The sequence below is a fragment of the Narcine bancroftii genome, chromosome 12 (genome assembly GCF_036971445.1).
Source record: "Narcine bancroftii isolate sNarBan1 chromosome 12, sNarBan1.hap1, whole genome shotgun sequence".
Taxonomy (NCBI): Eukaryota; Metazoa; Chordata; class Chondrichthyes; order Torpediniformes; family Narcinidae; genus Narcine; species Narcine bancroftii.
The window spans coordinates 35,115,224-35,139,345 of NC_091480.1; the positions used below are offsets into that span (position 1 = coordinate 35,115,224).

The following is a 24,122-nucleotide window of genomic DNA, read 5'->3' on the forward strand; positions in this document are numbered from 1 at the left end:
GTGCGTGGCTCTCATGCTTCTGGCAACTGTCAATTCTCCCAGTGCTGCTTCAGCTCTTCCCACACAGCTGTCAGTTTTCCCAGCGCTACTTCAGTGCTTCACAGCAGCGCACAATCCTCTCTCTCCCGTTGTAGATTTAGACCTGTCCCTGATCTGAAAATAAAATTATCCAGGGTCCATAACACTTCTATCAAATCCTGCACCAACCTTGAAGTCGCTGGAAAATGCAGATGTGAAAAAAATCCCAAGCTGTTGGAGGAACTCAGCGGGTCAGGTGGCATCTGGGGAGACAAAAGGATATTTGATGTTTTGGGTCGAACCCCAGCATCAGGAGTGAGAGTGGAAAGGGAGAAAAGGCAATAGAGAGAAGTGAGGAGGACAGGCAAGGCAGGCACTGGCAAGCAATAAGTGTATACTGGGGAGGAAGGGTTGAAGGGCAGGTGGAGTCAGGTTGGGAAGGGAAGACCTTTTCTTTTGTGCCTTTAAGTTAAGGACTTTGGTTAGTTGGTGCTGGAAAATGGACAGCACAATCAGGACTCAAATGTAGACCATGCACGGAATTTTGATTTTCTTGTTCGATCAATGATTTTCCTGTGCAGCCAGCATCAACTGCCGATTACCTTGGTGCATCTGCAAAAGTCATAACAATGCAAATGGGTTAGCACAAGGTCAAAGGATTTTGAGCTACTTAAAACTGCCCTGATTTCTGAAAGTGGATGTGTATTTTGACTTCAGTCAGTGGTGGATTAACTACCTCCTGGGCCCCTAAGCTGAGCTTTAGTAAGGCTCCCCCTGACTTTGCCCCCCCACCCTACCCTGTGATGCTACATTAAATAACTTACATTAGGAGTCCCCAAAGTGGTTGATATCGATCCCTGGGGGGGGGGTGGGGAGAGGGGGGGTTGATGGGACTATCCAAGTGGTCAAAAATGCCAGGGGGTCAAAAGGGGGGGATCAACTGAAACTGAGGTTGAAAGAATTGTAGAGTCTGAAGTCCCCACTCCTTCCCGGAAGCCTGAGGTCCCCACTCCTGCCAGGAGCCTGACGTCCCTGCTCCTGCTAGGTTGCCAACGTCCCTACTTCTGCCGGGATCCCGAGGTTACCACTTCTGCTGGGTGTCCAACGTCCCAGCTCCTGCCGGGCCCCCCTCCCTTCCAGGCCCCTAGGCTTAAGCCTACTCAATCTAATAGTTAATTTGCCACTGACTGCAGTAGATGCTGCGGATCATTTTCCAGTTTGCCACTTACTGCAGAAGATGGCAAAGCACAATTGAGAGCAGACTTCATGACGTGGCAGTGCAGAAATGATAGCTTTGCCTGAGGAAGGGGGAATATACCTTTTTTTCTTGGGGTCCCAGGAATCTATGCACTTACTTCTAGCTGGTACTGTTGGGGACTGATGCCTGCATGTTTCAATAATCTCTTGAAGAGAAAATAAAATGTTTGCTTCTTTCACATTATTTCCTGTAGACTACTTAAATAGTTTGTAAGCAGCAGGCCAAAGGTTGGCTCTAACCAATACATTCCACAAACCAATCATCAACCAAACAGTAAGCTGAAGGATGCTTGTATTAAAAATACAGGGTGGTCAACTGCTATGGTTTCAAAATGTCTCTGGTTCAGTAATGTATTTCTCTGAAATGTCATGTGTTATCATTTCTATCTTTGAAATTCATGTCTTCTTCAAAAGTATGAAGAACTGGTCTGCACAGAATTTGCTTATTTGAACAGCTGCCATCTCTCAACACACTATTGTCTTAGTTTCAATTCTAGAAACATAGGAAATCAACAGATAAGTATTTCATTTGACCAGCAATCCTTCTTGAGTACTTCAGTATTATGGCTGTTTACCTAGCTTCCAGATTTATAGACAAACACTCTCTCAGATCTGCCAGCTTCCATTTCAAAGGATTCTCTGAGTATAATTGTGTGTTTGTAAAATGTAAATGTGTGAAATGATCATCCAGCTCACTTATTCCTTTACTAAGAGATATAATACAGAATGTTATATACCTAAAGATTAATATTTGTCAGCCACAAACGAACCTGCAGCTGACATGGACATTACCCCTCCATTAATCTTCATCAGCGAAGCCAAGCCAAAGAATATTAGCACAAATCTGTTGCACCCACCAACATTTATTATAAACAAACTGACCTCCAACTACCTTGTCTAAAACTCTTCTTTCCATGTCTCTTGTAAGGAAGCCACCCCTTTCTCCCAGTTTCTCCATCTCCATCCCAACACTGGGCACAATACCGGACCTTCTTTTAAGGAACAAGACAGGCAAATGACTGAAATGACAGTGAAGAGAGAAATTTGAGTTCTATTGAACAATTGAACGTCCCAATACTACCCTAACCTTAAACCAGTGTTATTTCAAACTGTCCCCCAAACTCACATTCCACCTTAACTCATCCCTATGCCATAAGTGCTCTGTTAATAGTTAGGGATGGCTTAAGAGGGTGGGGGTGAGTGAGAAGGGAAGGTTGAGAATTACTGCTCCAGACCCAATTGTTACTGAAATATTTTGCTTGAGAAAAATTGTCACTGGCCCATTTCCTTTGGAGTTATGAAACCGTGCACATAACAAGTCAATAAGGTACAATTGAAACAGTGGTTTTCAAACTTTTTCTTTTCACTCACAGACCATCTTAAGCAATCCCTTACTCATCACAGAGCATTTATGGGACATGGAACATGGCACAAAGCACATGGGATGGGAATGTGAGTTTGGGTGGGGGCAGTTTGAAGATCACTGCCTTAAACTACTCCAGGACTTTTTTTTTAACCTGCACTCATTTATATTGTGGAAGCTTAATTCTTTTACTTTTCTAGATGCACCTGCTTGGCTACAGAAATTAATTATTTCTGTTCATTATCCTGCTGGACACGACAACGACGTCACGAATGACGCTGACGTCTCCATCGAGCGGAAACTCCACATCCCAGATGGCGTCGCTGAAAACGCATGCGCAGCCCGCTCGGTGTGCGGAGGCGGCAGGCTCGTGTGTGCGCGCGCGCGCGCGTCGCCGCGTCGCGTCGTGACGTGGAGGGATTGTGGCGGGTGAGAGGCATTTGGAAGCCGGGTGCTGTGGAGGCTTGGCGAGTCTGGATTACAGCAAGGTATATTTGCCTGTTCATGTGAGGCGAGCAGGCGGCATGCTGCCTCGCCCGTGCGTGCTGGGCCTGAGGGGGGGCGAAGGCACCTCCCGACCCCTCCCTCCCCCTTCCCCTTCTTCCCCTTCTCCCCCTCCCCCTCCCCTTCTTCCCCTTCTCCCCCTCCCTCCCTCCCCTCCCCCTCCCTCCCCTCCCCCTCCCTCCCCTCCCCCTCCCTCCCCTCCCCCCTCCCTCCCCTCCCCCTCCCTCCCCTCCCCCTCCCTCCCCTCCCCCTCCCTCCCCCTCCCTCCCCCTTCCCCTCCCCCTCCCTCCCCCTTCCCCTCCCCTCCCTCCCCCTCCCCTTCCCCTCCCCTCCCTTCCCCTCCCCTTCCCCTCCCCTCCCTCTCTCTCTCCCCCCCTCTCCCCCCCCTTTCCCCCCTCTCCCCCCCCTCCCCCTTCCCTCCCCCTTCCCCTCCCAACCACTTGTCCATCCCCTTTTTCATCCTTCTGCCCCTTCATGTGGGGGGGGGGGATGTCACTGATTCTGTAGGCAATTGAGACCCTTACATCATTAAAGTTATTCCCCCTCTTAAATCAAAGCCTATGAAGTGTAACTGTTCTGAAGATTAAAGTATTGTGTGATTCTTTATCTCTCTCCTTATTGCCCCACATTTCAACGGATTTGTCAGGGAATGCCCAAGCAGCCCTTAAAGAGTAGAAACAAAAAAAATAAATAATAATTTAAAAAAAAAATATATATATATAGGCTTGGCTTCGTGGACAAAGATTTATAGAGGGGGCAAATGTCCACGTCAGCTGCAGGCTCATTTGTGGCTGACAAGTCCGATGCGGGACAGGCAGACACGGTTGCAGGGGAAAATTGGTTGGTTGGGTTTGGGTGTTGGGTTTTTCCTCCTTTGTCTTTTGTCAGTGAGGTGGGCACTGTGGTCTTCTTCAAAGGAGGTTGTTGCCCGCCGAACTGTGAGGCGCCAAGATGCACGGTTTGAGGTGATATCAGCCCACTGGCGGTGGTCAATGTGGCAGGCACCAAGAGATTTCTTTAGGCAGTCCTTGTACCTCTTCCTTGGTGCGCCTCTGTCCGGTGACCAGTGGAGAGCTCGCCATTTAACACGATCTTGGGAAGGCGATGGTCCTCCATTCTGGAGACGTGACCCACCCAACGCAGCTGGATCTTCAGCAGCGTGGACTCGATGCTGTCGGCCTCTGCCATCTCGAGTACTACGATGTTAGGGATGAAGGCGCTCCAATGAATGTTGAGGATGGAGCGGAGACAACGCTGGTGGAAGCGTTCTAGGAGCCGTAGGTGATGCCAGTAGAGGACCCATGATTCGGAGCCGAACAGGAGTGTGGGTATGACAACGGCTCTGTATACGCTTATCTTTGTGAGGTTTTTCAGTTGGTTGTTTTTCCAGACTCTTTTGTGTAGTCTTCCAAAGGCACTATTTGCCTTGGCGAGTCTGTTGTCTATCTCGTTGTCGATCCTTGCATCTGATGAAATGGTGTAGCCGAGATAGGTAAACTGGTTGACCGTTTTGAGTTTTGTGTGCCCGATGGCTGGTAGTCATGGTGGGGAGCTGGCTGATGGAGGACCTCAGTTTTCTTCAGGCTGACTTCCAGGCCAAACATTTTGGCAGTTTCCGCAAAACAGGACGTCAAGCGCTGAAGTGCTGGCTCTGAATGGGCAACTAAAGCAGCATCGTCTGCAAAGAGTAGTTCACGGACAAGTTTCTCTTGTGTCTTGGTGTGAGCTTGCAGGCGCCTCAGATTGAAGAGACTGCTATCCGTGCGGTACCGGATGTAAACAGCGTCTTCATTGTTGAGGTCTTTCATGGCTTGGTTCAGCATCATGCTGAAGAAAATTGAAAAGAGGGTTGGTGCGAGAACACAGCCTTGCTTCACGCCACTGTTAATGGAGAAGGGTTCAGAGAGCTCATTGCTGTATCTGACCCGACCTTGTTGGTTTTCGTGCAGTTGGATAACCATGTTGAGGAACTTTGGGGGGCATCCGATGCGCTCTAGTATTTGCCAAAGCCCTCTCCTGCTCACGGTGTCGAAGGCTTTGTTGAGGTCAACAAAGGTGATGTAGAGTCCTTTGTTTTGTTCTCTGCACTTTTCTTGGAGCTGTCTGAGGGCAAAGACCATGTCAGTAGTTCCTCTGTTTGCGCGAAAGCCGCACTGTGATTCTGGGAGAATATTCTCGGCGACTCTAGGTATTATTCTATTTAGTAGAATCCTAGCGAAGATTTTGCCTGCAATGGAGAGCAGCATGATTCCCCTGTAGTTTGAGCAGTCTGATTTCTCGCCTTTGTTTTTGTACAGGGTGATGATGGACCAAGGAAAACTGCCTCAGGACCTTCGTGATGCCATCATCATCACCCTGTACAAAAACAAAGGCGAGAAATCATATATATATATGGCCACCGTGACAGAGGTGCACCAAAGAAAAGGTACAAGGACTGCCTAAAGAAATCTCTTGGTGCCTGCCACATTGACCACCGCCAGTAGGCTGATATCGCCTCAAACCGTGCATCTTGGCACCTCACAGCAGTTTGGCGGGCAGCAACCTCCTTTGAAGAAGACCGCAGAGCCCACCTCACTGACAAAAGACAAAGGAGGAAAAACCCAACACCCAACCCCAACCAACCAATTTTCCCCTGCAGCCGCTGCAACCGTGTCTACCTGTCCCGCATCGGACTTGTCAGCCACAAACGAGCCTGCAGCTGACGTGGACTTTTACCCCCTCCATAAATCTTCGTCCGCGAAGCCAAGCCAAAGATATATATATATATTATATATATATATATGCAGGAACATCTCAGCAGCATTGTTGGGGGAAAAAGGAACCCTTTTCTAGTTTTGAATTGCAGAAGGATTGCAGGCCTGCTCTGTGGGTGTGCTGCCCTGACCCCTGAGATGGGGATGCATCCACTCCCAAACCAAGACCCATGTCGCCTGTCTGCATGAGGATGCGCTCTGAGGATTGGGAACTTTGCTTCAAGTTTTAATATAATTTGAGCCTTGTGGTTCTGTAAAGAAGGTTTTTAAAAAAAAAAATCATTTTTTTAATGCAGCAGTAGTTTGCTAGTATAGTTTTATATAAATGTCATTTATTACCTTGATGAACTAATATCAAAATGTTATATTATGTTCGTAGTCCTTTGGTTCGGAGAAGAAACATTGCTGTGCAGTTCATCCGTGGACACGAAGGTGACTTTGCAGTCCCAGTTTGGAAGTGCAGAGTTAGCACAATGAGGGCACTGGAAGTTTGTATTTTTGTAATAACTGTGGCTGCTGCTTTATGTCGCCATTCACGGCCTTACACCAGGCAGCGCCTGTCTTCAAAGCCTGTATAGGCTTCATAGCACAGGGGTTGCCAATGCGATCTGTCAGCAGCTGCAGCTTCTAGTTCTCTTGGCTGGGTGTCACAGAAGCGTAGGGTTCCTTCACAGCTCTTTATAGCGCTTGCGTGGAATACCAGTATTATAATGATCATATAATTTTGATATCGATATCTATATTATAACTAATTAGTCCTACTTTGTTGTTGAGATCCAATTTTTGCTTTTTGAGAGCTGCCTTTGAGATTATGAGAATTGTCATATACTTAAGTACAATATACATAGCCACTGAAATTTTTAACAGCCTTCGTAACTGCAGCAAGTAAGACACCAACATGAAATAGGAAAAATAATAACAAGGACAGATAAATATTCACGATTGCAATTAGTGCAAAAGAAATGATATTTCAATAGTGCAGACAAATCCCAGTTAGGCCTTTAAAATATAAATACTTATCCTTAACATGAAATATTTTCAATGTACTGAATGTAAAACCGGTAACATTAAAATTCCTCACTTTTAATCTTCTGAGTGAGTCATCCTTTAATTTTCTGAGTTCCCTTAACTTTCTAAAACCAAAGAATGTAACTGTAATTATGTCATCTCTTCTGATAATTGAACCATTGGAGGGCATCTGTCCTTCAGATAAACTTTTACTGCATTTGTTTCTTTGATTTGAAAATGAATAGGTTACATAAAAGTGAAAGGAGAATAACTAATTAGCCCAACATCTTGGTTAGATAAGTGTTAGCCTTTTAGTTGAAATGAATAAGCACAACTAAAATAATGAATTAAAGGATATATTTGGGTATTGCAAGGATCCTTTTAAAAATGTTACTCATACTGTAAGTAAAGCTTGTCCAATTGATGACAAATTATTGACTTAGTTTTGTGATTGGTTGCATAGCAGTACTGAGCAAAGGTAACCATGGGGAGTGGGTTTAATAAAGAGAAACTTTCATTGATGTCCTGCCAATATTGGGGCTTCAGCAACACACTGTTTATATTAACTATTCATGTTTGCTTATGGGGATGAGTTCCTGAAAGAAGAATGTAGGGAGTTGGGGAAGAAGTTAAAAAGCAGGATCTCAAGAGTGGTAATCTTGAGATTGCTGCCTGTGCGATGTGCAAGAGAGGGTGGGGATAGGAAGATGTGGTGGATGACTATGTGGCTAAAGAGTTGGGGCAGGGGTTCAGATTTGTGGATCATTGGGAACTCTTCTGGGGAAGGTCTGACCTCTACAAAAAGGATGGGCTGCACCTGAACTGAGCGAGGCAGGTTTGCTGGATCTGTTGGGGAGGGTTTAAACTAGTTTGGCAGGGCGGTGTAAATCAGAATGAGAGGGTGGAGATTAGGGTATGAGGTCATCTAGATTTGAAGGGAGAGAGGTATCAGATTGTTAAAATTAATGAAGGACGGGTTTGTAAAAATAGATTGTAATCAAAGGAGTGAATGTGGGGGATATTCTCTCGTGTATATATTTCAATGTAAGGAGCATGGTAAGTGGATGAGCTTAGTGCATGGATTAACTCATGGAAATATGATATTGTAGCCATCAGTGAAACTTGGTTGTAGGAAGGGCATGGTTGGCAGCTAAATGTTCCAGGATTCCATTGCTTTAGGCGTGATAGAACAGGGATGTCAGGTGACAGAGTCGGACTGCTTGTTAGAGAAAACATTACTGCAGTGCTATGGCAGAATAGATTGGAAGCCTCACCCAGTGAAATCCATTTGGGTGGAAATAAGGAATGGGAAAGGGATGAAAACACTAATGGGGGTCTATTATAGACCTCCTAATGGATAGAGGTAATTAGAGGAGCAAATTTGTAAGGACATAGCATATATGTGTCGTAAGTTTAGGATGGTGATTGTCGGAGATTTTAACTTTTCACACATTGACTTGGGATGTCCATACTGTAGAAGTGCTGGATGGGTTGGAGTTTGTCAAATGCATTCAGGAAAGTTTTCTAAATCAATACATAGAAGAACCGACTAGAGAGGGGACAGTATTGGATCTCTTATTAGGAAATAATAGGTCAGGTAACAGGATAGTGTTGGGGAACACTTTGGGTCTAGTGGTCATAATACTATTAGTTTTAGGTTAATTATGGAGAAGGATAGGGCTGGGCCTAACGTTGGAACAAGGCAAGTTTTGAGGTGATGCAAAAGGATTTAGAAAGTGTGGATTGGAATTATTTATTTTCTGGAAAGGATGCAACAGATAAATGGAGGATATTCAAAGGGGAAATTTTTGAGAGTACAGAGTTGGTATGTGAAGTGCCAGTTAATGAAGAAGATGAAGGCTATGTAGTTAACCAGTAATCATGGCTTTTATTAGCAGAAACTAGTGGTACAATAATGAAAGACAATGAGTGCATACACAGTTATACCCAAGGGGAGTGTCTTTAGTGGTAGAGATAATACACGTCCAATGTCAGTAAAGCAGGCTAAGCACAGAGACTGACAGCACAGATTAACCAATGTGAGGATTAAAGGTTAGAAAATGTAGGGAGCTATGGTTTACAAGGGATATTGGGAATTTGGTTTGGAGGAAGAGGGATGTGTACAATAGATATAGACAGCAGGAAATAAATGAGGTTCTTGAGAAATGTAGAGTGCAAAATAAAATTAAATAAGGCTGCTTTGACAGGCAGGGTAAAAATAAATCCAAAGGGTTTCTACAGGTACTTTAAAAGGATAGTGAAGGATAAAATTGGGCCCCTTGAGGTTCAGAGTGGTAGGCTCTGTGAAGAGTCAGAAGAGATGGGGGAAATTTTAAATGATTTTTTTCTTCAGTATTCACTAAGGAAAGGAATATTGAGTCAGGTGAGGTAAGCAAAACTAGTAGTGAGGTCATGGAAAATATACAGATTAATGAGGAGGTAATACTGGCTAGCTTAAAGAGAAGAAAGATGGATAAATCTCTGGGTCCTGACAAGATATTCCCTAGGACCTTGAGGGAAGTTAGTGTAGAAATAGCAGGGGTCTGACAGAAATATTTAAAATGCCATTAGCTGCAGGGGAGGTGCTGGAGGATTGGAAAGTAGCTCCAATGTTGTTTTTAAAAAAAAAGGACTAAAAAGTAAACTGGGTATTTATAGGCCTGTGAGTCTGATGTCAGTGGTAGGTAAATTAATGGAAAGTGTTCTTAGAGATGGAATATACAATTATTTAGATAGACAAGGACTGATTAGGAATAGTCAACATGGTTTTGTGCATGGTAGATAGTGTTTAACACATAGAATTTTTCAAGGAAGTTACTAAGAAGGTCGATGAAGGGAACTTGTGGATGTTGTCTATATGGATATGTAAAGCCTTTGACAAGGTTCCGCATAAGAGGTTACTTAGGAAGCTTCAATCATTAGGTATTAATGTTGAAGTAGTGAATGGATTCAACAATGGTTGGATGGGAGATGCCAAAGAGTAGTGGAGGAAAATGTTTGTCAAATTGGAGGCCATTGATTAGTGGAGTGCCTCAGGGATCAGTACTGGGTCCATTGTTATTTGTCATGTATATTAATGATCTCAGTGATTGGGTGTTAGATTATAAATTATAAAGTATGCAGATGATATTAATATTGGTGGTGATGTCAGTGAGGAAGGTTTTCAAGCTTACAGTGGGATATAGGCCAGTTAGAAGATGGCAGATGGAATATGAGATGATACATTTTGGTAGGACTAATCAGCAAATGTCGTACATATTAAATGGTTGACAATTGAAGAGAGCAGTAGAACAAAGGGATTGAGGAATTCTGGTACATAATTCCCTGAAAATGGAGTCACATGTAGATAGGGTGGTGAAGAAAGCTTTTGGTATGTTTGCCTTCATAAATCAGAGTATTGAGTACAGGAGTTGGGGTGTCATGTTGAAGTTGTATAAGATATTAGTAAAGCCAAATTTGGAATACTGTGTGCAGTTTTGGTTGCCGAATTATAGGAAGGATATCATCAAAATCGAGAAAATGCAGAGAAGATTTACAAGAATATTGCCAGAGTTTCAGGGTTTGAGTTACAAGGAAAGGTTAAACAGGCTAGGCCTTTATTCCCTGGAGTGTAGAAGGTTGAAGGATGATTTGATAGAGGTATTTAAAATGATGAGGGGGACAGATAGAATCAATGTGGACAGGCTTTTCCCATTGAGAGTGGAGAAGATTCAAACAAGAGCACATGGGTTGAGATTGAAAGGAGAAAAGTATAGGGAAAACATGAGGGGAAATTTCTTCACTGGTGGGAGTGTGGAATAAGCTTCTGGCCAAAGTGGTAGATGCGGGCTCACTTTTAATATTTAAGGAAAAGTTGGATAGGTATGGAAGGTTATGGGCTGGGTGTGGGTCAGTGGGACTTGGTGAGAGAAGGTGTTCAGCATGGACTCGAAGGGCCAAATTGGCCTGTTTCTGTGCTGTAATTGTTATATGGTTATAAATGTCATAAAGAATGAACAGAAGGATTAGGAACAGCAAGGTCACTTGGCTCCTTGTGCTTTACTCTGCCATTCAATAAAATTGTGGCTGATTTTTCAATTTTATGCCGCTTCCTGCATTAACTTCAGATCATGTGATTTCAGGAATAGATTGTTGGATGGAAATAATTTTTCCCTGGCTTTCTTACACTTCAGTGCCACTCACCATTTCTATTATTTTGGTTGTTAATATTGTTGAATCTCTGTCACTGATTCATCACTGCAAGAGTATATTTTGAAAGATCTTTGACCAGAAACGTTAATTAATTTCTTTTAGATGCTGTCTGATTTGCTGAAAATTTCCAGATTCTCTGCTTTAACTGAAATATTATTAGCAATGGAATGAATGTATGCATGTTTTAAGATTAAGTACCCCAGTACATTTAACATTAGTACACTCGTGTTGACAATTAGCTTGGTTACAATCATTCAGATAATGAGTTTATTGTCATATATATTGTACAATATCTTCTTTGGCTTGGCTTCGCGGATGAAGATTTATGGAGGGGGTAAATGTCCACGTCAGCGGCAGGCTCGTTTGTGGCTGACAAGTCCGATGCGGGACAGGCAGACACGGTTGCAGCGGTTGCAGGGGAAAATTGGTTGGTTGGGGTTGGGTGTTGGGTTTTTTCTCCTTTGTCTTTTGTCAGTGAGGTGGGCTCTGCGGTCTTCTTCAAAGGAGGTTGCTGCCCGCCGAACTGTGAGGCGCCAAGATGCACGGTTTGAGGCGATATCAGCCCACTGGCGGCGGTCAATGTGGCAGGCACCAAGAGATTTCTTTAGGCAGTCCTTGTACCTTTTCTTTGGTGCACCTCTGTCACGGTGGCCAGTGGAGAGCTCGCCATATAACACGATCTTGGGAAGGCGATGGTCCTCCATTCTGGAGACGTGACCTACCCAGCGCAGTTGGATCTTCAGCAGCGTGGATTCGATGCTGTCGGCCTCTGCCATCTCGAGTACTTCGATGTTAGGGATGAAGTCGCTCCAATGAATGTTGAGGATGGAGCGGAGACAACGCTGGTGGAAGCGTTCTAGGAGCCGTAGGTGATGCCGGTAGAGGACCCATGATTTGGAGCCGAACAGGAGTGTGGGTATGACAATGGCTCTGTATACGCTTATCATTGTGAGGTTTTTCAGTTGGTTGTTTTTCCAGACTCTTTTGTGTAGTCTTCCAAAGGCGCTATTTGCCTTGGCGAGTCTGTTGTCTATCTCGTTGTCGATCCTTGCATCTGATGAAATGGTGCAGCCGAGATAGTTAAACTGGTTGACCGTTTTGAGTTTTGTGTGCCCGATGGAGATGTGGGGGGGCTGGTAGTCATGGTGGGGAGCTGGCTGATGGAGGACCTCAGTTTTCTTCAGGCTGACTTCCAGGCCAAACATTTTGGCAGTTTCCGTAAAACAGGACATCAAGCGCTGAAGAGCTGGCTCTGAGTGGGCAACTAAAGCGGCAACATCTGCAAAGAGTAGTTCACGGACAAGTTGCTCTTGTGTCTTGGTGTGAGCTTGCAGGCGCCTCAGATTGAAGAGACTGCTATCCGTGCAGTACCGGATGTAAACAGCGTCTTCATTGTTGAGGTCTTTCATGGCTTGGTTCAGCATCATGCTGAAGAAGATTGAAAAGAGTGTTGGTGCGAGAACGCAGCCTTGCTTCACGCCATTGTTAATGGAGAAGGGTTCAGAGAGCTCATTGCTGTATCTGACCCGACCTTGTTGGTTTTCGTGCAGTTGGATAACCATGTTGAGGAACTTTGGGGGACATCCGATGCGCTCTAGTATTTGCCAAAGCCCTTTCCTTCTCACGGTGTCGAAGGCTTTGGTGAGGTCAACAAAGGTGATGTAGAGTCTTGTTTTGTTCTCTGCACTTTTCTTGGAGCTGTCTGAGGGCAAAGACCATGTCAGTAGTTCCTCTGTTTGCGCGAAAGCCGCACTGTGATTCTGGGAGAACATTCTCAGCGACACTAGGTATTATTCTATTTAGGAGAATCCTAGCGAAGATTTTGCCTGCAATGGAGAGCAGCGTGATTCCCCTGTAGTTTGAGCAGTCTGATTTCTCGCCTTTGTTTTTATACAGGGTGATGATGATGGCATTACGAAGGTCCTGAGGCAGTTTTCCTTGGTCCCAACAAAGGTTGAAAAACTCATGCAGTTTGACATGCAGAGTTTTGCCGCCAGCCTTCCAGACCTCTGGGGGGATTCCATCCATACCTGCTGCTTTGCCACTTTTCAGTTGTTCAATTGCGCAGGGCATATACACACCAGCGATCAAGACTGGGGTTCAAATCCCATGTTGTCTGTAAGGAGTTTGTACGTTCTCCCCATGTATGTGTGGATTTCCCTGGGGGCTCCCATTTCCTCTCACCATTCGAAACGTACCGGGGATGTAGGTTAATTGGGTGGCACGAGCTTCTAGGCCAAAATGGTCTGTTATCATGCTGTATGTCTAAATTTAAAAAATATATATATTTAATTGAATCAATTGAGACAATAGATACTAAAGATAGATAATAAATGTTCACAGTTTTTACAATGGGTAAAAAAAGTGACTGGAATACTGCAGATAGGTGCAGTTCATGATTAGTGTAATAAAGGGAAGTTTAAGAGCCTAATAGATTGAAAAGAGGGTTGGTGCGAGAACACAGCCTTGCTTCACGCCATTGTTAATGGAGAAGGGTTCAGAGAGCTCATTGCTGTATCTGACCCGACCTTGTTGGTTTTCGTGCAGTTGGATAATCATGTTGAGGAACTTTGGGGGACATCCGATGCGCTCTAGTATTTGCCAAAGCCCTTTCCTGCTCACGGTGTCGAAGGCTTTGGTGAGGTCAACAAAGGTGATGTAGAGTCCTTTGTTTTGTTCTCTACATTTTTCTTGGAGCTGTCTGAGGGCAAAGACCATGTCAGTGGTTCCTCTGTTAGCGCGAAAGCCGCACTGTGATTCTGGGAGAATATTCTCAGCGACACTAGGTATTATTCTATTTAGTAGAATCCTAGCGAAGATTTTGCCTGCAATGGAGAGCAACGTGATTCCCCTGTAGTTTGAGCAGTCTGATTTCTCGCCTTTGTTTTTGTACAGGGTGATGATGGTGGCATCACGAAGATCCTGAGGCAGTTTACCTTGGTCCCAACAAAGCTTGAAAAACTCATAAGCGTATACAGAGCCGTTGTCATACCCACACTCCTGTTCGGCTCCGAATCATGGGTCCTCTACCGGCACCACCTACGGCTCCTAGAACGCTTCCACCAGCGTTGTCTCCGCTCCATCCTCAACATCCATTGGAGCGCTCACACCCCTAACGTCGAGGTACTCGAGATGGCAGAGGTCGACAGCATCGAGTCCACGCTGCTGAAGATCCAGCTGCGCTGGATGGGTCACGTCTCCAAAATGGAGGACCATCGCCTTCCCTAGATCGTATTATATGGCGAGCTCTCCACTGGCCACCGTGACAGAGGTGCACCAAAGAAAAGGTACAAGGACTGCCTAAAGAAATCTCTTGGTGCCTGCCACATTGACCACCGCCAGTGGGCTGATAACGCCTCAAACCGTGCATCTTGGCGCCTCACAGTTTGGCGGGCAGCAGCCTCCTTTGAAGAAGACCGCAGAGCCCACCTCACTGACAAAAGGCAAAGGAGGAAAAACCCAACACCCAACCCCAACCAACCAATTTTCCCTTGCAACCGCTGCAATCGTGTCTGCCTGTCCCGCATCGGACTGGTCAGCCACAAACGAGCCTGCAGCTGACGTGGACTTTTTACCCCCTCCATAAATCTTCGTCCGCGAAGCCAAGCCAAAGAGAAGAAGAGCCTAATAGCTGTTGTAAAGAAACTATTCTTGAAATTAGAGTTACTGGACTTCAGGCATCTGAACCTTCTACCTGAAGGCAACAGAAGAGGTTATGACCAGTGTGATGGTGGCCCTTTTGCTCTTGCTTGCCACCTTGAGGCAGCGCCTTCCATAAGTGCATCAAATGGATGGGAGGTTGGAGCATTTGATGGGCCTGGCTGTCTTCATTCATGAGCATTCAAGTTTCCCAACAAGGTTGCAATGCAACCAGTCAGTATAGTTTCCACAGTGCAGATGCATAAATTTGATAGGGTATTCAAATGCATGCCAAATCTCATACTCTGTAGAAAGTAGAGGTGTTGATGTGCCTTCCTTACAGTTGCCTCAGTGTGCTGGCTCCAGGAGAGGTCTTCTGAAATATGGACTGCCAGGAACTCAAAAGTTATATCACTTCCACCTCTGTCCCATCAATGTGGATAGGTATGTTGTCCCTCAATCTCTCCTTTGTAAAATCAACAATAAGCTCTTTGGTCTTGATGTTGAGAGCAAGGTTGTTAATCTGGCACCACACAACCAGATTCTCAATCTCTATTCTATATTCTGACTCATCATTTCAAGTAATTCAGCCAATAATGGTGGTGTCATCAGATTGCGTTGCAGCTGAACCTGACTACACAGTCACAAGTGCCCAGGGAATAGAATAGGGGACAAAACACACTGCCCTGGGGGGCCTGTGTGGATGGTCAACTTAGAGGAGATAATGTCATTTCGCACTGATTGGGGTCTGCCAGTGGATCCAGTTGCAGAGGGATGAACAGAGTCCCAGATCCTTGAGTTTGGTCATTAATTTTGTTGGTATGATGGTGTTGAATGAACAACAAGCTAATACAAGTGTTCCTGTGATATGGGTCATCTAATGCAGAGTGGAGGGCCCATGAGATTGTATCTTAGAACTTATTGTCATGAACAGGTCAGGAAATTAGTTGTTTTGTGTTAACATCACAGTGTGAACATTCATATAAACAACCTTACAAAAATATATAAAAATAGTGCAAAAAAAGTCAAAGTTGGCCACGCCTTTTTTTCCATTGATCTTTCCATTGATCTGATGGTAGCAGGGAAGAAGCTGTCCTTGTGCCGCTAGGTGCTCGTCTTCAGGTTCTTGTACCTTTTTCCCGATGGTAGCAGAGTGAAGAGAGCATGGCCTGGGTGGTGTGGGTCCTTGAGGATAGAGGTTGCTTTCTTAAGACACTTCCTCTTGTAGATGTCCTTGATGAAGTGAAGGCTGGTGCCCTTCATGTCGCAGGCTAAGTTAAGAACCCTCACAAAATATAGCCGCTGGTGAGCCTTCCTTGTGATTGTATCAATTTAGAGGCTCCAGGACAGATCCTCAGAGATGTTGATAGTTAGGAATTTGAAGTTGTTGGCCCTTTCCACTACTGAGCCCTTGAAAAGGACTGGATCGTGTTCTCCTGACTTCCTCCCGAAGTTCACAATCATCTCCTTGGTTTTTCCTAAAGTGAGTGTAAGGTTGTTGTTATGACACCTCTCAATGAACTGATCTCGCTCCCTCCTCCATGCTTCCTCATTGCCATCTGTGATTCTGCCGACAACCATAGTGTCATCAGTAAATTTGTGGATAGCATTGGAATTGTGCCTGGTCGCACAGTCATGGGTGCATCTGGCATTGACCTCCTGTAACAATGGGCGAATTGAAGTGGGTTGAGATCCTTCCAGAGATAGGAGTTGATTTGCTCCATCACCAGCCTCTCAAAGCACTTCATCGTGGTAGATGTCATTGTCAAAGTCAAGTTTATTTGATTTCACAAATCCAACCCAACAAAACTGTTCTCCAGTCGTTGGTGCAAAACATGAACACCCTCAACCAGACATAATTCACATACAGACAAACAATGCATATGCAGGACAAGTATTCATATGTATAAATAAATATTATTTAATGAATATGAGACTCTCAGATGGTTAGTATGAGCATTCTGACTGCCCATGGGAAGAAGCTGCTTCAGCCTGGCCCTAATACTCTTTCAGGAGTAGCTGAAAGATGCTATGTGCAGGTTGGTGGAACATGACCACCATCGCTCTGAGCATAGGTGCCCCTTAGGGCACGCTTTTGTTCACGCCACTGGCCCATGATTGCATCGCCTGATCCAGATGAAGTGACTGTGGTTGGCCTCAGCAGCAATAAATGATGAATTGCACGACAGAGAAGAGGTGAAAAATCTCTTGATAAGGTGAGAGAGTATCAACCCAAGTCTGAATGTCAGAAAGGAATGGGGTAGGGGGAAATAATTACAGAAGCAGGTAAAGAAGAGATGGAAACAGTAGAACCAGTTGGAGGTTACCTAAAATTAGAAAAAAAATGTTCCTGCAGTTACTTCTTTTACAATCAGTAGATCATTGGAAGTTTAGACCCAAATGAATCATGCTTTTGTATATTACATTGTATTTATAAACAGAATACAATTATGGCCATGTACAGATCCACTATCAAAGGTAATATATGTTTTCATTGTGAATTTATTGACCCTGTATAAATTGTTCTGTAGTAAAAAAGGGTGCTCTGCAATCCTTGATCTGAATAATTGCTTTGTATAGTGTAAATAATAAACTGCCCTTGGTTATTTCCATTATCATATCTCTGTTCACATTTTAATTGTACCTAGAGAACTCCACAGTACTTTGTTTTCACTTTTATGATTTTTTTTCACACTTTGTGTTTCTACAAATTATGTTCTATAACTGTGCACCTTTTCAAAAACTAATCTTTGTAAACTCAGTGTAGCCTACACTGAGTGTCATCTTATTGTCAAGAGACATAAATGGAAATAAATCCTGGAGAGTGCTTTATAACGTTACCAAAGATAGCATTAAGCCTGAGGCTTGGATGCATTTTAGAACATTTAAGGTTAAGAGGACCAAAAAGTAGATGGATAAGGCCAAAGGTAGATTATGGGAGCTAAAACCGTGTGAAAGATTCTTTAGGTAAATGTTCAGGATTCTTTACTGTTATTTACATCTAATATATAAGTAAGCATGTATGTCTGTTTGTCTATCCTCCATGCAAATCAATATGGAGCACTCTAGAGATGTCCAAGGTGGTTCAGGAGGGGTAACATTTGATGCTGAATGTCATGACCACATTGAATTTAACCTTTAAGGTCATATGAAGTTCAAAAGTTAAAAACATTTGAACTTACACCATGGACACCTCAATTAGTTACAGTGCTGTGCATCAATGTACATTCAGAATAAAAAGCAAGTGGCCAAAGCAACACCAGGCCTGCCTCAGTACTCAGGCCTCCAGACAAAGAAGGAGCAGGCAGCAGGAAACTGAGGAACAATGCCAAGCCTGCCTCAGTTCTGATTGTCGCTGGGCATTCCACGAGCAGACAACAAAAGTCGAGGAAGAACAAGCAATGCGAACAAAAGCCACCAGCTGAGGGCAGCACTATTTACTACAGCCAACCTGCTAAATGCTGCATTCAGTTACTCAGTTGATATTGAGTATCCTTCCATTAATGTATGTAACTGGTTCCATGTCAGAGGTTGTGGAGTTGTGGAGCAAAGAAGTGGAAAGGTAAAACGGCATTGATATGTGGTTCCAATGGAAAACGTAGCATACCTCTACTGGCCGAGCTTCCACAGCCATTGAAAATGCTGCTGCTCGCCACCACAGCAGAGTCCAAGCATTTCCTAAAAATGATCAGAGCCTACAGCTCAGCATTTCAGATGACATTTTTTGGAGCCAACAACTGAGTTTTATTTCCCAGGCAATGTTGGGTATCCAGCTAGTAATACATAAAAATTACTTCCTTTTGTTTGCTGTAAAGTAGTGGTTCCCAACCTTTTACTTTCCACTCACATACCACTTTAAGTATTCACCATGCCATAAGTGTTCTGTGATTAATAAGGGATTGCTTAAGGTGGTATGTGGGTGAAAAGAAAAAGTTTGAAAACCACTGTTTTAATCATACCTCATTGACTCGTTATCTGCACGGTTTCATAACTCCAAAGGAAATGGGCCAAAGACAATTTTTCTCAAGCAAAATATTTCAGTAATAATTGGGTCTAGAGCTGTGATTCTCAACCTTCCCTTCCCACTCACATACCACCTTAAGCAATCACTTACTAATCACAGAACACTTATGGTATAGGGAACACTTATGGCATAGGGAATGGTATGTGAGTGGAAAGTAAAAGGTTGGGAACCACTGCTGTAAAGGCACACAAAGAAATTCCACTAGTCTAGCACCCCTAATGAGAGGAGAAAGAGAAGCAAAACAGTCCAAAATTTCCAAACTGAAGGTGTTAACACCTAAGGGCCTTCAGCAATCAAGGATATGTAACAATGAAACATTAAGAACAAATGTGGGCCCCTTACAGATTGACAGGAGAACTTGTGTTGTTCCACATTGATACTAACATTATTGGTTTAAAAAAAGAGGTGATTGCTTGCATTATGAAGTTAGACAGCTAGATTATTGATGAAAAACAGGACCTCTAAGGATGTAATCTCTGCAATAGCAAATCACGTAACAACATTTAAACAACAAGGGAAGGCTTTTAAAGCATGGAATAATGTTTCATTCTCACCAAAAAAACAACCTGAACAAAATAAGATAAATCCAACACCAAAAACTCAAAATTCTTTTCAACCTGTGATGTCAGTTCAGCTCCTTTTAAAAAAAAAATGTATAATTGAAGATTTCTGATTTTTACAAAAACCTCAATTATTTGAAAAAAAATATTTAGAGTTGAACTGACGTCACTTACAGGTCCAAAAAATTTAGTGTAAGTGAGGATTTTGGATAATCTGATTTCAGATAATCAGAGTTCCGCTGTATACACCAAAACTTTTCCTAGCTGGAGTTGAGAAACTACAAAAACATCTGTTAAATTAAATTAAAAAGAGGTAATGTATTCAAATATGGATAGTAATTATAGCTATTATAGTGAAAGGGGGAAAAAGTGTTGTTACAGTAGGGCAGACAGTCATTTGTGATGTTGAAGCAGTGTTATGAGGGGAGGTTCAAGTGTGATAGCTGTGGGAGAGTTACTGTTCTGCATCTAGTGTGCTGGAGTAAGACTATCTCTGCAGTAAAGAGGGAGGATGTCCTTGAAGGGTTTTCACTGAGATCCAATGGAAATTTAAAAAGAAATTACTTTGCTGGGGTCTCCGTCGGCTTCCTGACAGTCAATGGGAGATGCACCAGATACGTTAGCAAGTATAGCGAGGTGTAAAAGTAATGGAATTAAGGTAGTAGGAATTTCACTTTCCCCAATACTAACTGGAATTGCTTTGGTGTAAATAGGCTTAGAAGGGAGGTCATTTTAAAAGTGGTTTCCAGGAGAGCTTTATGAGCTGTATGTAGATTAGGGAGAGCATTAAACTTGGTTTTGTGCTGGGCATGAATAGTTTGGGGCTGGTGGCCACAAGTTGATTTCACGATAGTAAGAAATTGAAATTAAATCATGAATTGGGATAAAGCAAATTTCAATACCACAATATCGGATCTGGCAAAAAGAGCATCTATTAATCGATAAATCTACATCTAACGTGACATTTTTTTTTAAAGTGAAGTTGAGTTCAGGGTCCATGTAATCCTGTAATGAATGAAATGCTAGGCTAGATAAAGGAACATAAAGAAGCATATGACAGTCATAAAGAATTGTAAACAGGTGAGGTACTTCAGGAGAATAGAGCTTTCTAACAAAAAAATTGGAGGGCAGAGAAGGGCTGCAAAATATTGTTGGCAGACAAAGATTAAGGAAAATCCAGAGGTATTTTATGAGCAAGATATTTAGGAAAAGAGTCGAGCCTCAGCGAAGCACAAAAGCTGCACATGCTGGTGTCCTGACTCTGTCTGCATCAGTTCCTCCAGGTTCTTATAGCATCCAAGGGAAGAAATAGATTGTCAACATTTCGGATCAGGATCCTTCATCAAGAGAATAACCACTAACCACTTGAAACACTGCTCAAAGTAACCATCTGAGACTCTGATTTGCACACAACAATATTTATTTATTTTTATAGATAAACTACTTGTCTTGCATATGTATTATTTGTGCATGTGCGTTGTGTCTGGTTGGGTGTCTGCATGTTTTGCACCGAGGACCACTGTTTTGTCGGGTTGTACTTGTACAATCAGATGACGAGAAACTTGGATAGAATCAGGCTTGTAGGGTCCAAAGAATATAGGGAAAGAGCAGAGTCTCCAAGGGGCCAACATATGCATGGAACCAGAGAAGAAAACTGGAGGAACTCAGCGAATTGAGCGGAAATTTTGTTGATGTTTCAGTTCCGAGTTCTTCATCCTTGCCTCCCTTGATATTTGCACCTCTGGTAAGAGCAGCCAAATCAGCAGCGAGAATTATTACTTTATTTTTCAAGCAAACTTTCTCTTTCTTGGCAAAGATGAACTAACTTGTCACAGCCAAGGAATCATGACTGCAGCATTTCTCATCTCTGTAGCAGTGATGCCCATTGGTTTTGCACACTTCATTGTTAAGGAAATCTTTAGGCCCCCTTGAAATGTGAAATAATTGTATTTTTTTTACTGCAAATAGAAATTTAAAAATTTTTATCTTTCAGGTCGATCTTTCCATAATGGCAGATATCTTCAGCTACTGCAATTGGACTGACTTGAAGTTTAAAATAGCTGTCCTGGCTGTTGCTTTCAATCCATTGTTCTGGAATATTGTGAGTATTATTTTACTTGTATGTTTTTGTATTTTCATTTGATTTGTGCCATCCATTTAATCAAGACTGTATGCTTTTCTGGTGCATGGACAATTAAAATCATTAAACTAATTAATCAGCTCACTGAAAATTCTTTTGAAATCATTAAAGAGTCCATATTTGTTGATCATTAACCAATGTATACCCCTGAAGATGCAGTTTATTTTTGTGATTATGATAGGTTACCAATGCTGCTTTTGCAAAGTCCTCCAATCCATTGGTGGAATAAGCAAATGACTATCCACCTCCATCCCAGTCTGAGTATTGAGACCCTAAATGAGAGGCAACAGCATTAATGTAGCAGTTGGTGCAATGCTATTACAGTGCCAGTGTTTTGGGTTTGAATCCAGCGCTGTCTGTAAGGAGCCTGTATGATCTTCCCATGTCTGTGGGTTTCCTCCGGGAGCTCCGGTTTCCTCCCACCCTTCAAAACGTACAGAGGTTGTATGTTAATTGGGGTATTTGGGCAGCATGGGTTCGTGGGTCAATGTTCAGTATGCCTAAATTTAATTTAAAATAATTCAATTCATGCTGCTCTGTTTGAATTCTTAACAATAGCCTCTCCAGTGAATTGTTCTGTGTTCTGTCACTGGAAGAGATTCCCAAGCGGACAGAGGAAAACAATCAAAGTTCTTTTCAAAAACGTATAATAGCTGAATGAATTAGTTGATTGCCATATAAGTAAGTACAATGTACAGTTGCCAATGGAAGTCTTGCTTGCTGTAGCCTCCCAGACACATGAAACAGCCAATAGCAATTTGAGAATAGTTAGCACAAAAAAGAGAAAAAAAATAGAGAAAAGAAAAATAAATACATAATTAATGTTCACAAAATGTGCAAGTCACTTTTGTTGTCTTGAAGTAGTGTTATGTTTACGATGGAATGGGGAGAGTCATTAACCCTGATAGGTATTAGAGAAAAAAAAGATAGTTCTGAACATAGAGATGCCAGACTTCAGGCTCCTGTATATTCTGCCTGAATATATAGTGGAGAACATATTTCATTTATGATGGCTGCATTCTTGAGGCACCATCTCGTGTAGATATCTTCAATGGACAGGAGGTCAGTGAATGTGATGGACTTGGCACTCTGCTATTTTCTGTGCCCTTCTAGGTTTCTGGGTGTTGAATGTTCCAAACCAGGCCATGAGCTAACCAGCAAGTCAACTTTACACAGTACACCTGAACATGTTTTTTGAAAACATGCCAAATTCCTACCTCCTGAGAAAGTAGGGGCATTGGTGTGCCTTCTTCAAGGACTGCTTCAGTGTACTGATGATCAGAGCTTGAAGCTACCATTCCACCCCCCCCCCCCACCCCCACCACTCCTCTGTCAATGGAGGCAGGTGCATAGCAACTCAGCTTCCCCTTCCAAAGGTTCACAATCAAGTCCTTGGTCATAATGATGCTGAAAACAATATTGTTTTTCTGGCCCCCACAGCCAGATTCTCTATATTCTGACCCATAATTGCCTGTTACTCAGCCATCAACAGTGGTGTCATCAACAAATTTGTAAATTTTGTTGGAGCCAAATGACTGATCCTTTGAAATCCCTGACCCAAAGTGGAAAAGGAGCATTTGGATTGGTAGCCAGAATCTTACCAACATCCCAGGTGAAAAACTACCCAATGGCCTGCCTCACCAGGTGCCATCTGTTTTACCAGAGGCAGTCTGCAGATACCTCAGTAGTCATCGCAGAACCCAAAAAGATGCAGTGAAATTAAGTCATCTTCATTCCCAAGGAGCTGCCTGGTGGAAAAGAGAATTGGACTGTGAATATCTTGTTCTCAATTGATCTTGTATGAAGAACTTGAAAGAGTACAAGACCATCCATAGAAGAATTTAAACAACAATCTGAAAATCAATTCATATCTGTTCTAAGGAACTCCAGCATAACAGAACTTGCTAGCAATCTTTGGCAGGATTGTCATGCAATAATTTCAAGCAGAATTGTCAGAAACTTCTCCATACTGTTCGTGAAAGTTGTTGTAAAACAAACTGTCCAACTTTCCATGCCAATAGTTTTGCCAGTTCAGACTCTCAGCCATAGATAGATTTGTGACATCATTGTTGGGAATAATATGTTAACTGGGGACTTGGATAGGAATTTATTTGTCAGATTTCTGGTTCAAGAGTCTTGAGGATAATGACTTAAGATATACATTCCTTTTTCAAACTAAGAGGATGATACACATTTGAAAATCTTTACATGGCTGCATATAACACGACATGACTTGTTGGTTTGTTCACAGAAGAGACCTTCTTGTTACACTTGGTATTTTGTGACAAATAAACTTAAAACTCAAACAAAATTTGACCTTTGGCTGAAACATTAAACAGAGACCCTGTCTTTCATCTGAACAGAATGTGAAAGAGCCCAGATCACTGTTTTGAAGAAGTATAGGAGAATAGGGCAGTGTTCTGGCAAATGTTTGTCCCTCAATCGAGATACCGTATTTGATGGCATATAGGATCCCCGTATTAAGAATATTAAGAATTTTTTTAAGTGTATTTACAGATAAGTATGTAATGTTATTGAAGTCTGTGGCTACAATATAGCAGAGAAAAAAAAACTTGGACAAAACATGCAACTAGGACAACAGGAACAACCTTTTTAATAATCACCCCTGCTATAAAACATAAACAGTTAGCTATAGTAGAAAACA

At 42.9% G+C, this 24,122-nt stretch overlaps 1 protein-coding gene across 15 annotated transcripts in view; it reads left to right on the forward strand.

Annotated features, from left to right (window-relative positions):
- The first annotated feature begins 3,017 nt into the window (after positions 1–3,017).
- The window catches only part of pemt (phosphatidylethanolamine N-methyltransferase), a 120,445-nt gene continuing 99,340 nt past the window's right edge, over positions 3,018–24,122 (forward strand). For 11 of the 15 annotated variants that reach the window (XR_011347457.1, XR_011347458.1, XM_069906539.1 and 8 more), the window contains exons 1-2: positions 3,019–3,126; positions 21,311–21,418. Coding sequence is in view for 9 of the 15 variants with exons in the window: in XM_069906539.1 (XP_069762640.1) it covers positions 21,326–21,418 (93 nt within the window). In the remaining 6 variants the exon portion in view is untranslated. Of the gene's footprint in view, positions 3,127–21,310; positions 21,419–24,122 lie in introns of those variants that run through there. The other 4 variants (XR_011347451.1, XR_011347452.1, XR_011347454.1 and 1 more) reach the window with 3 other exon arrangements.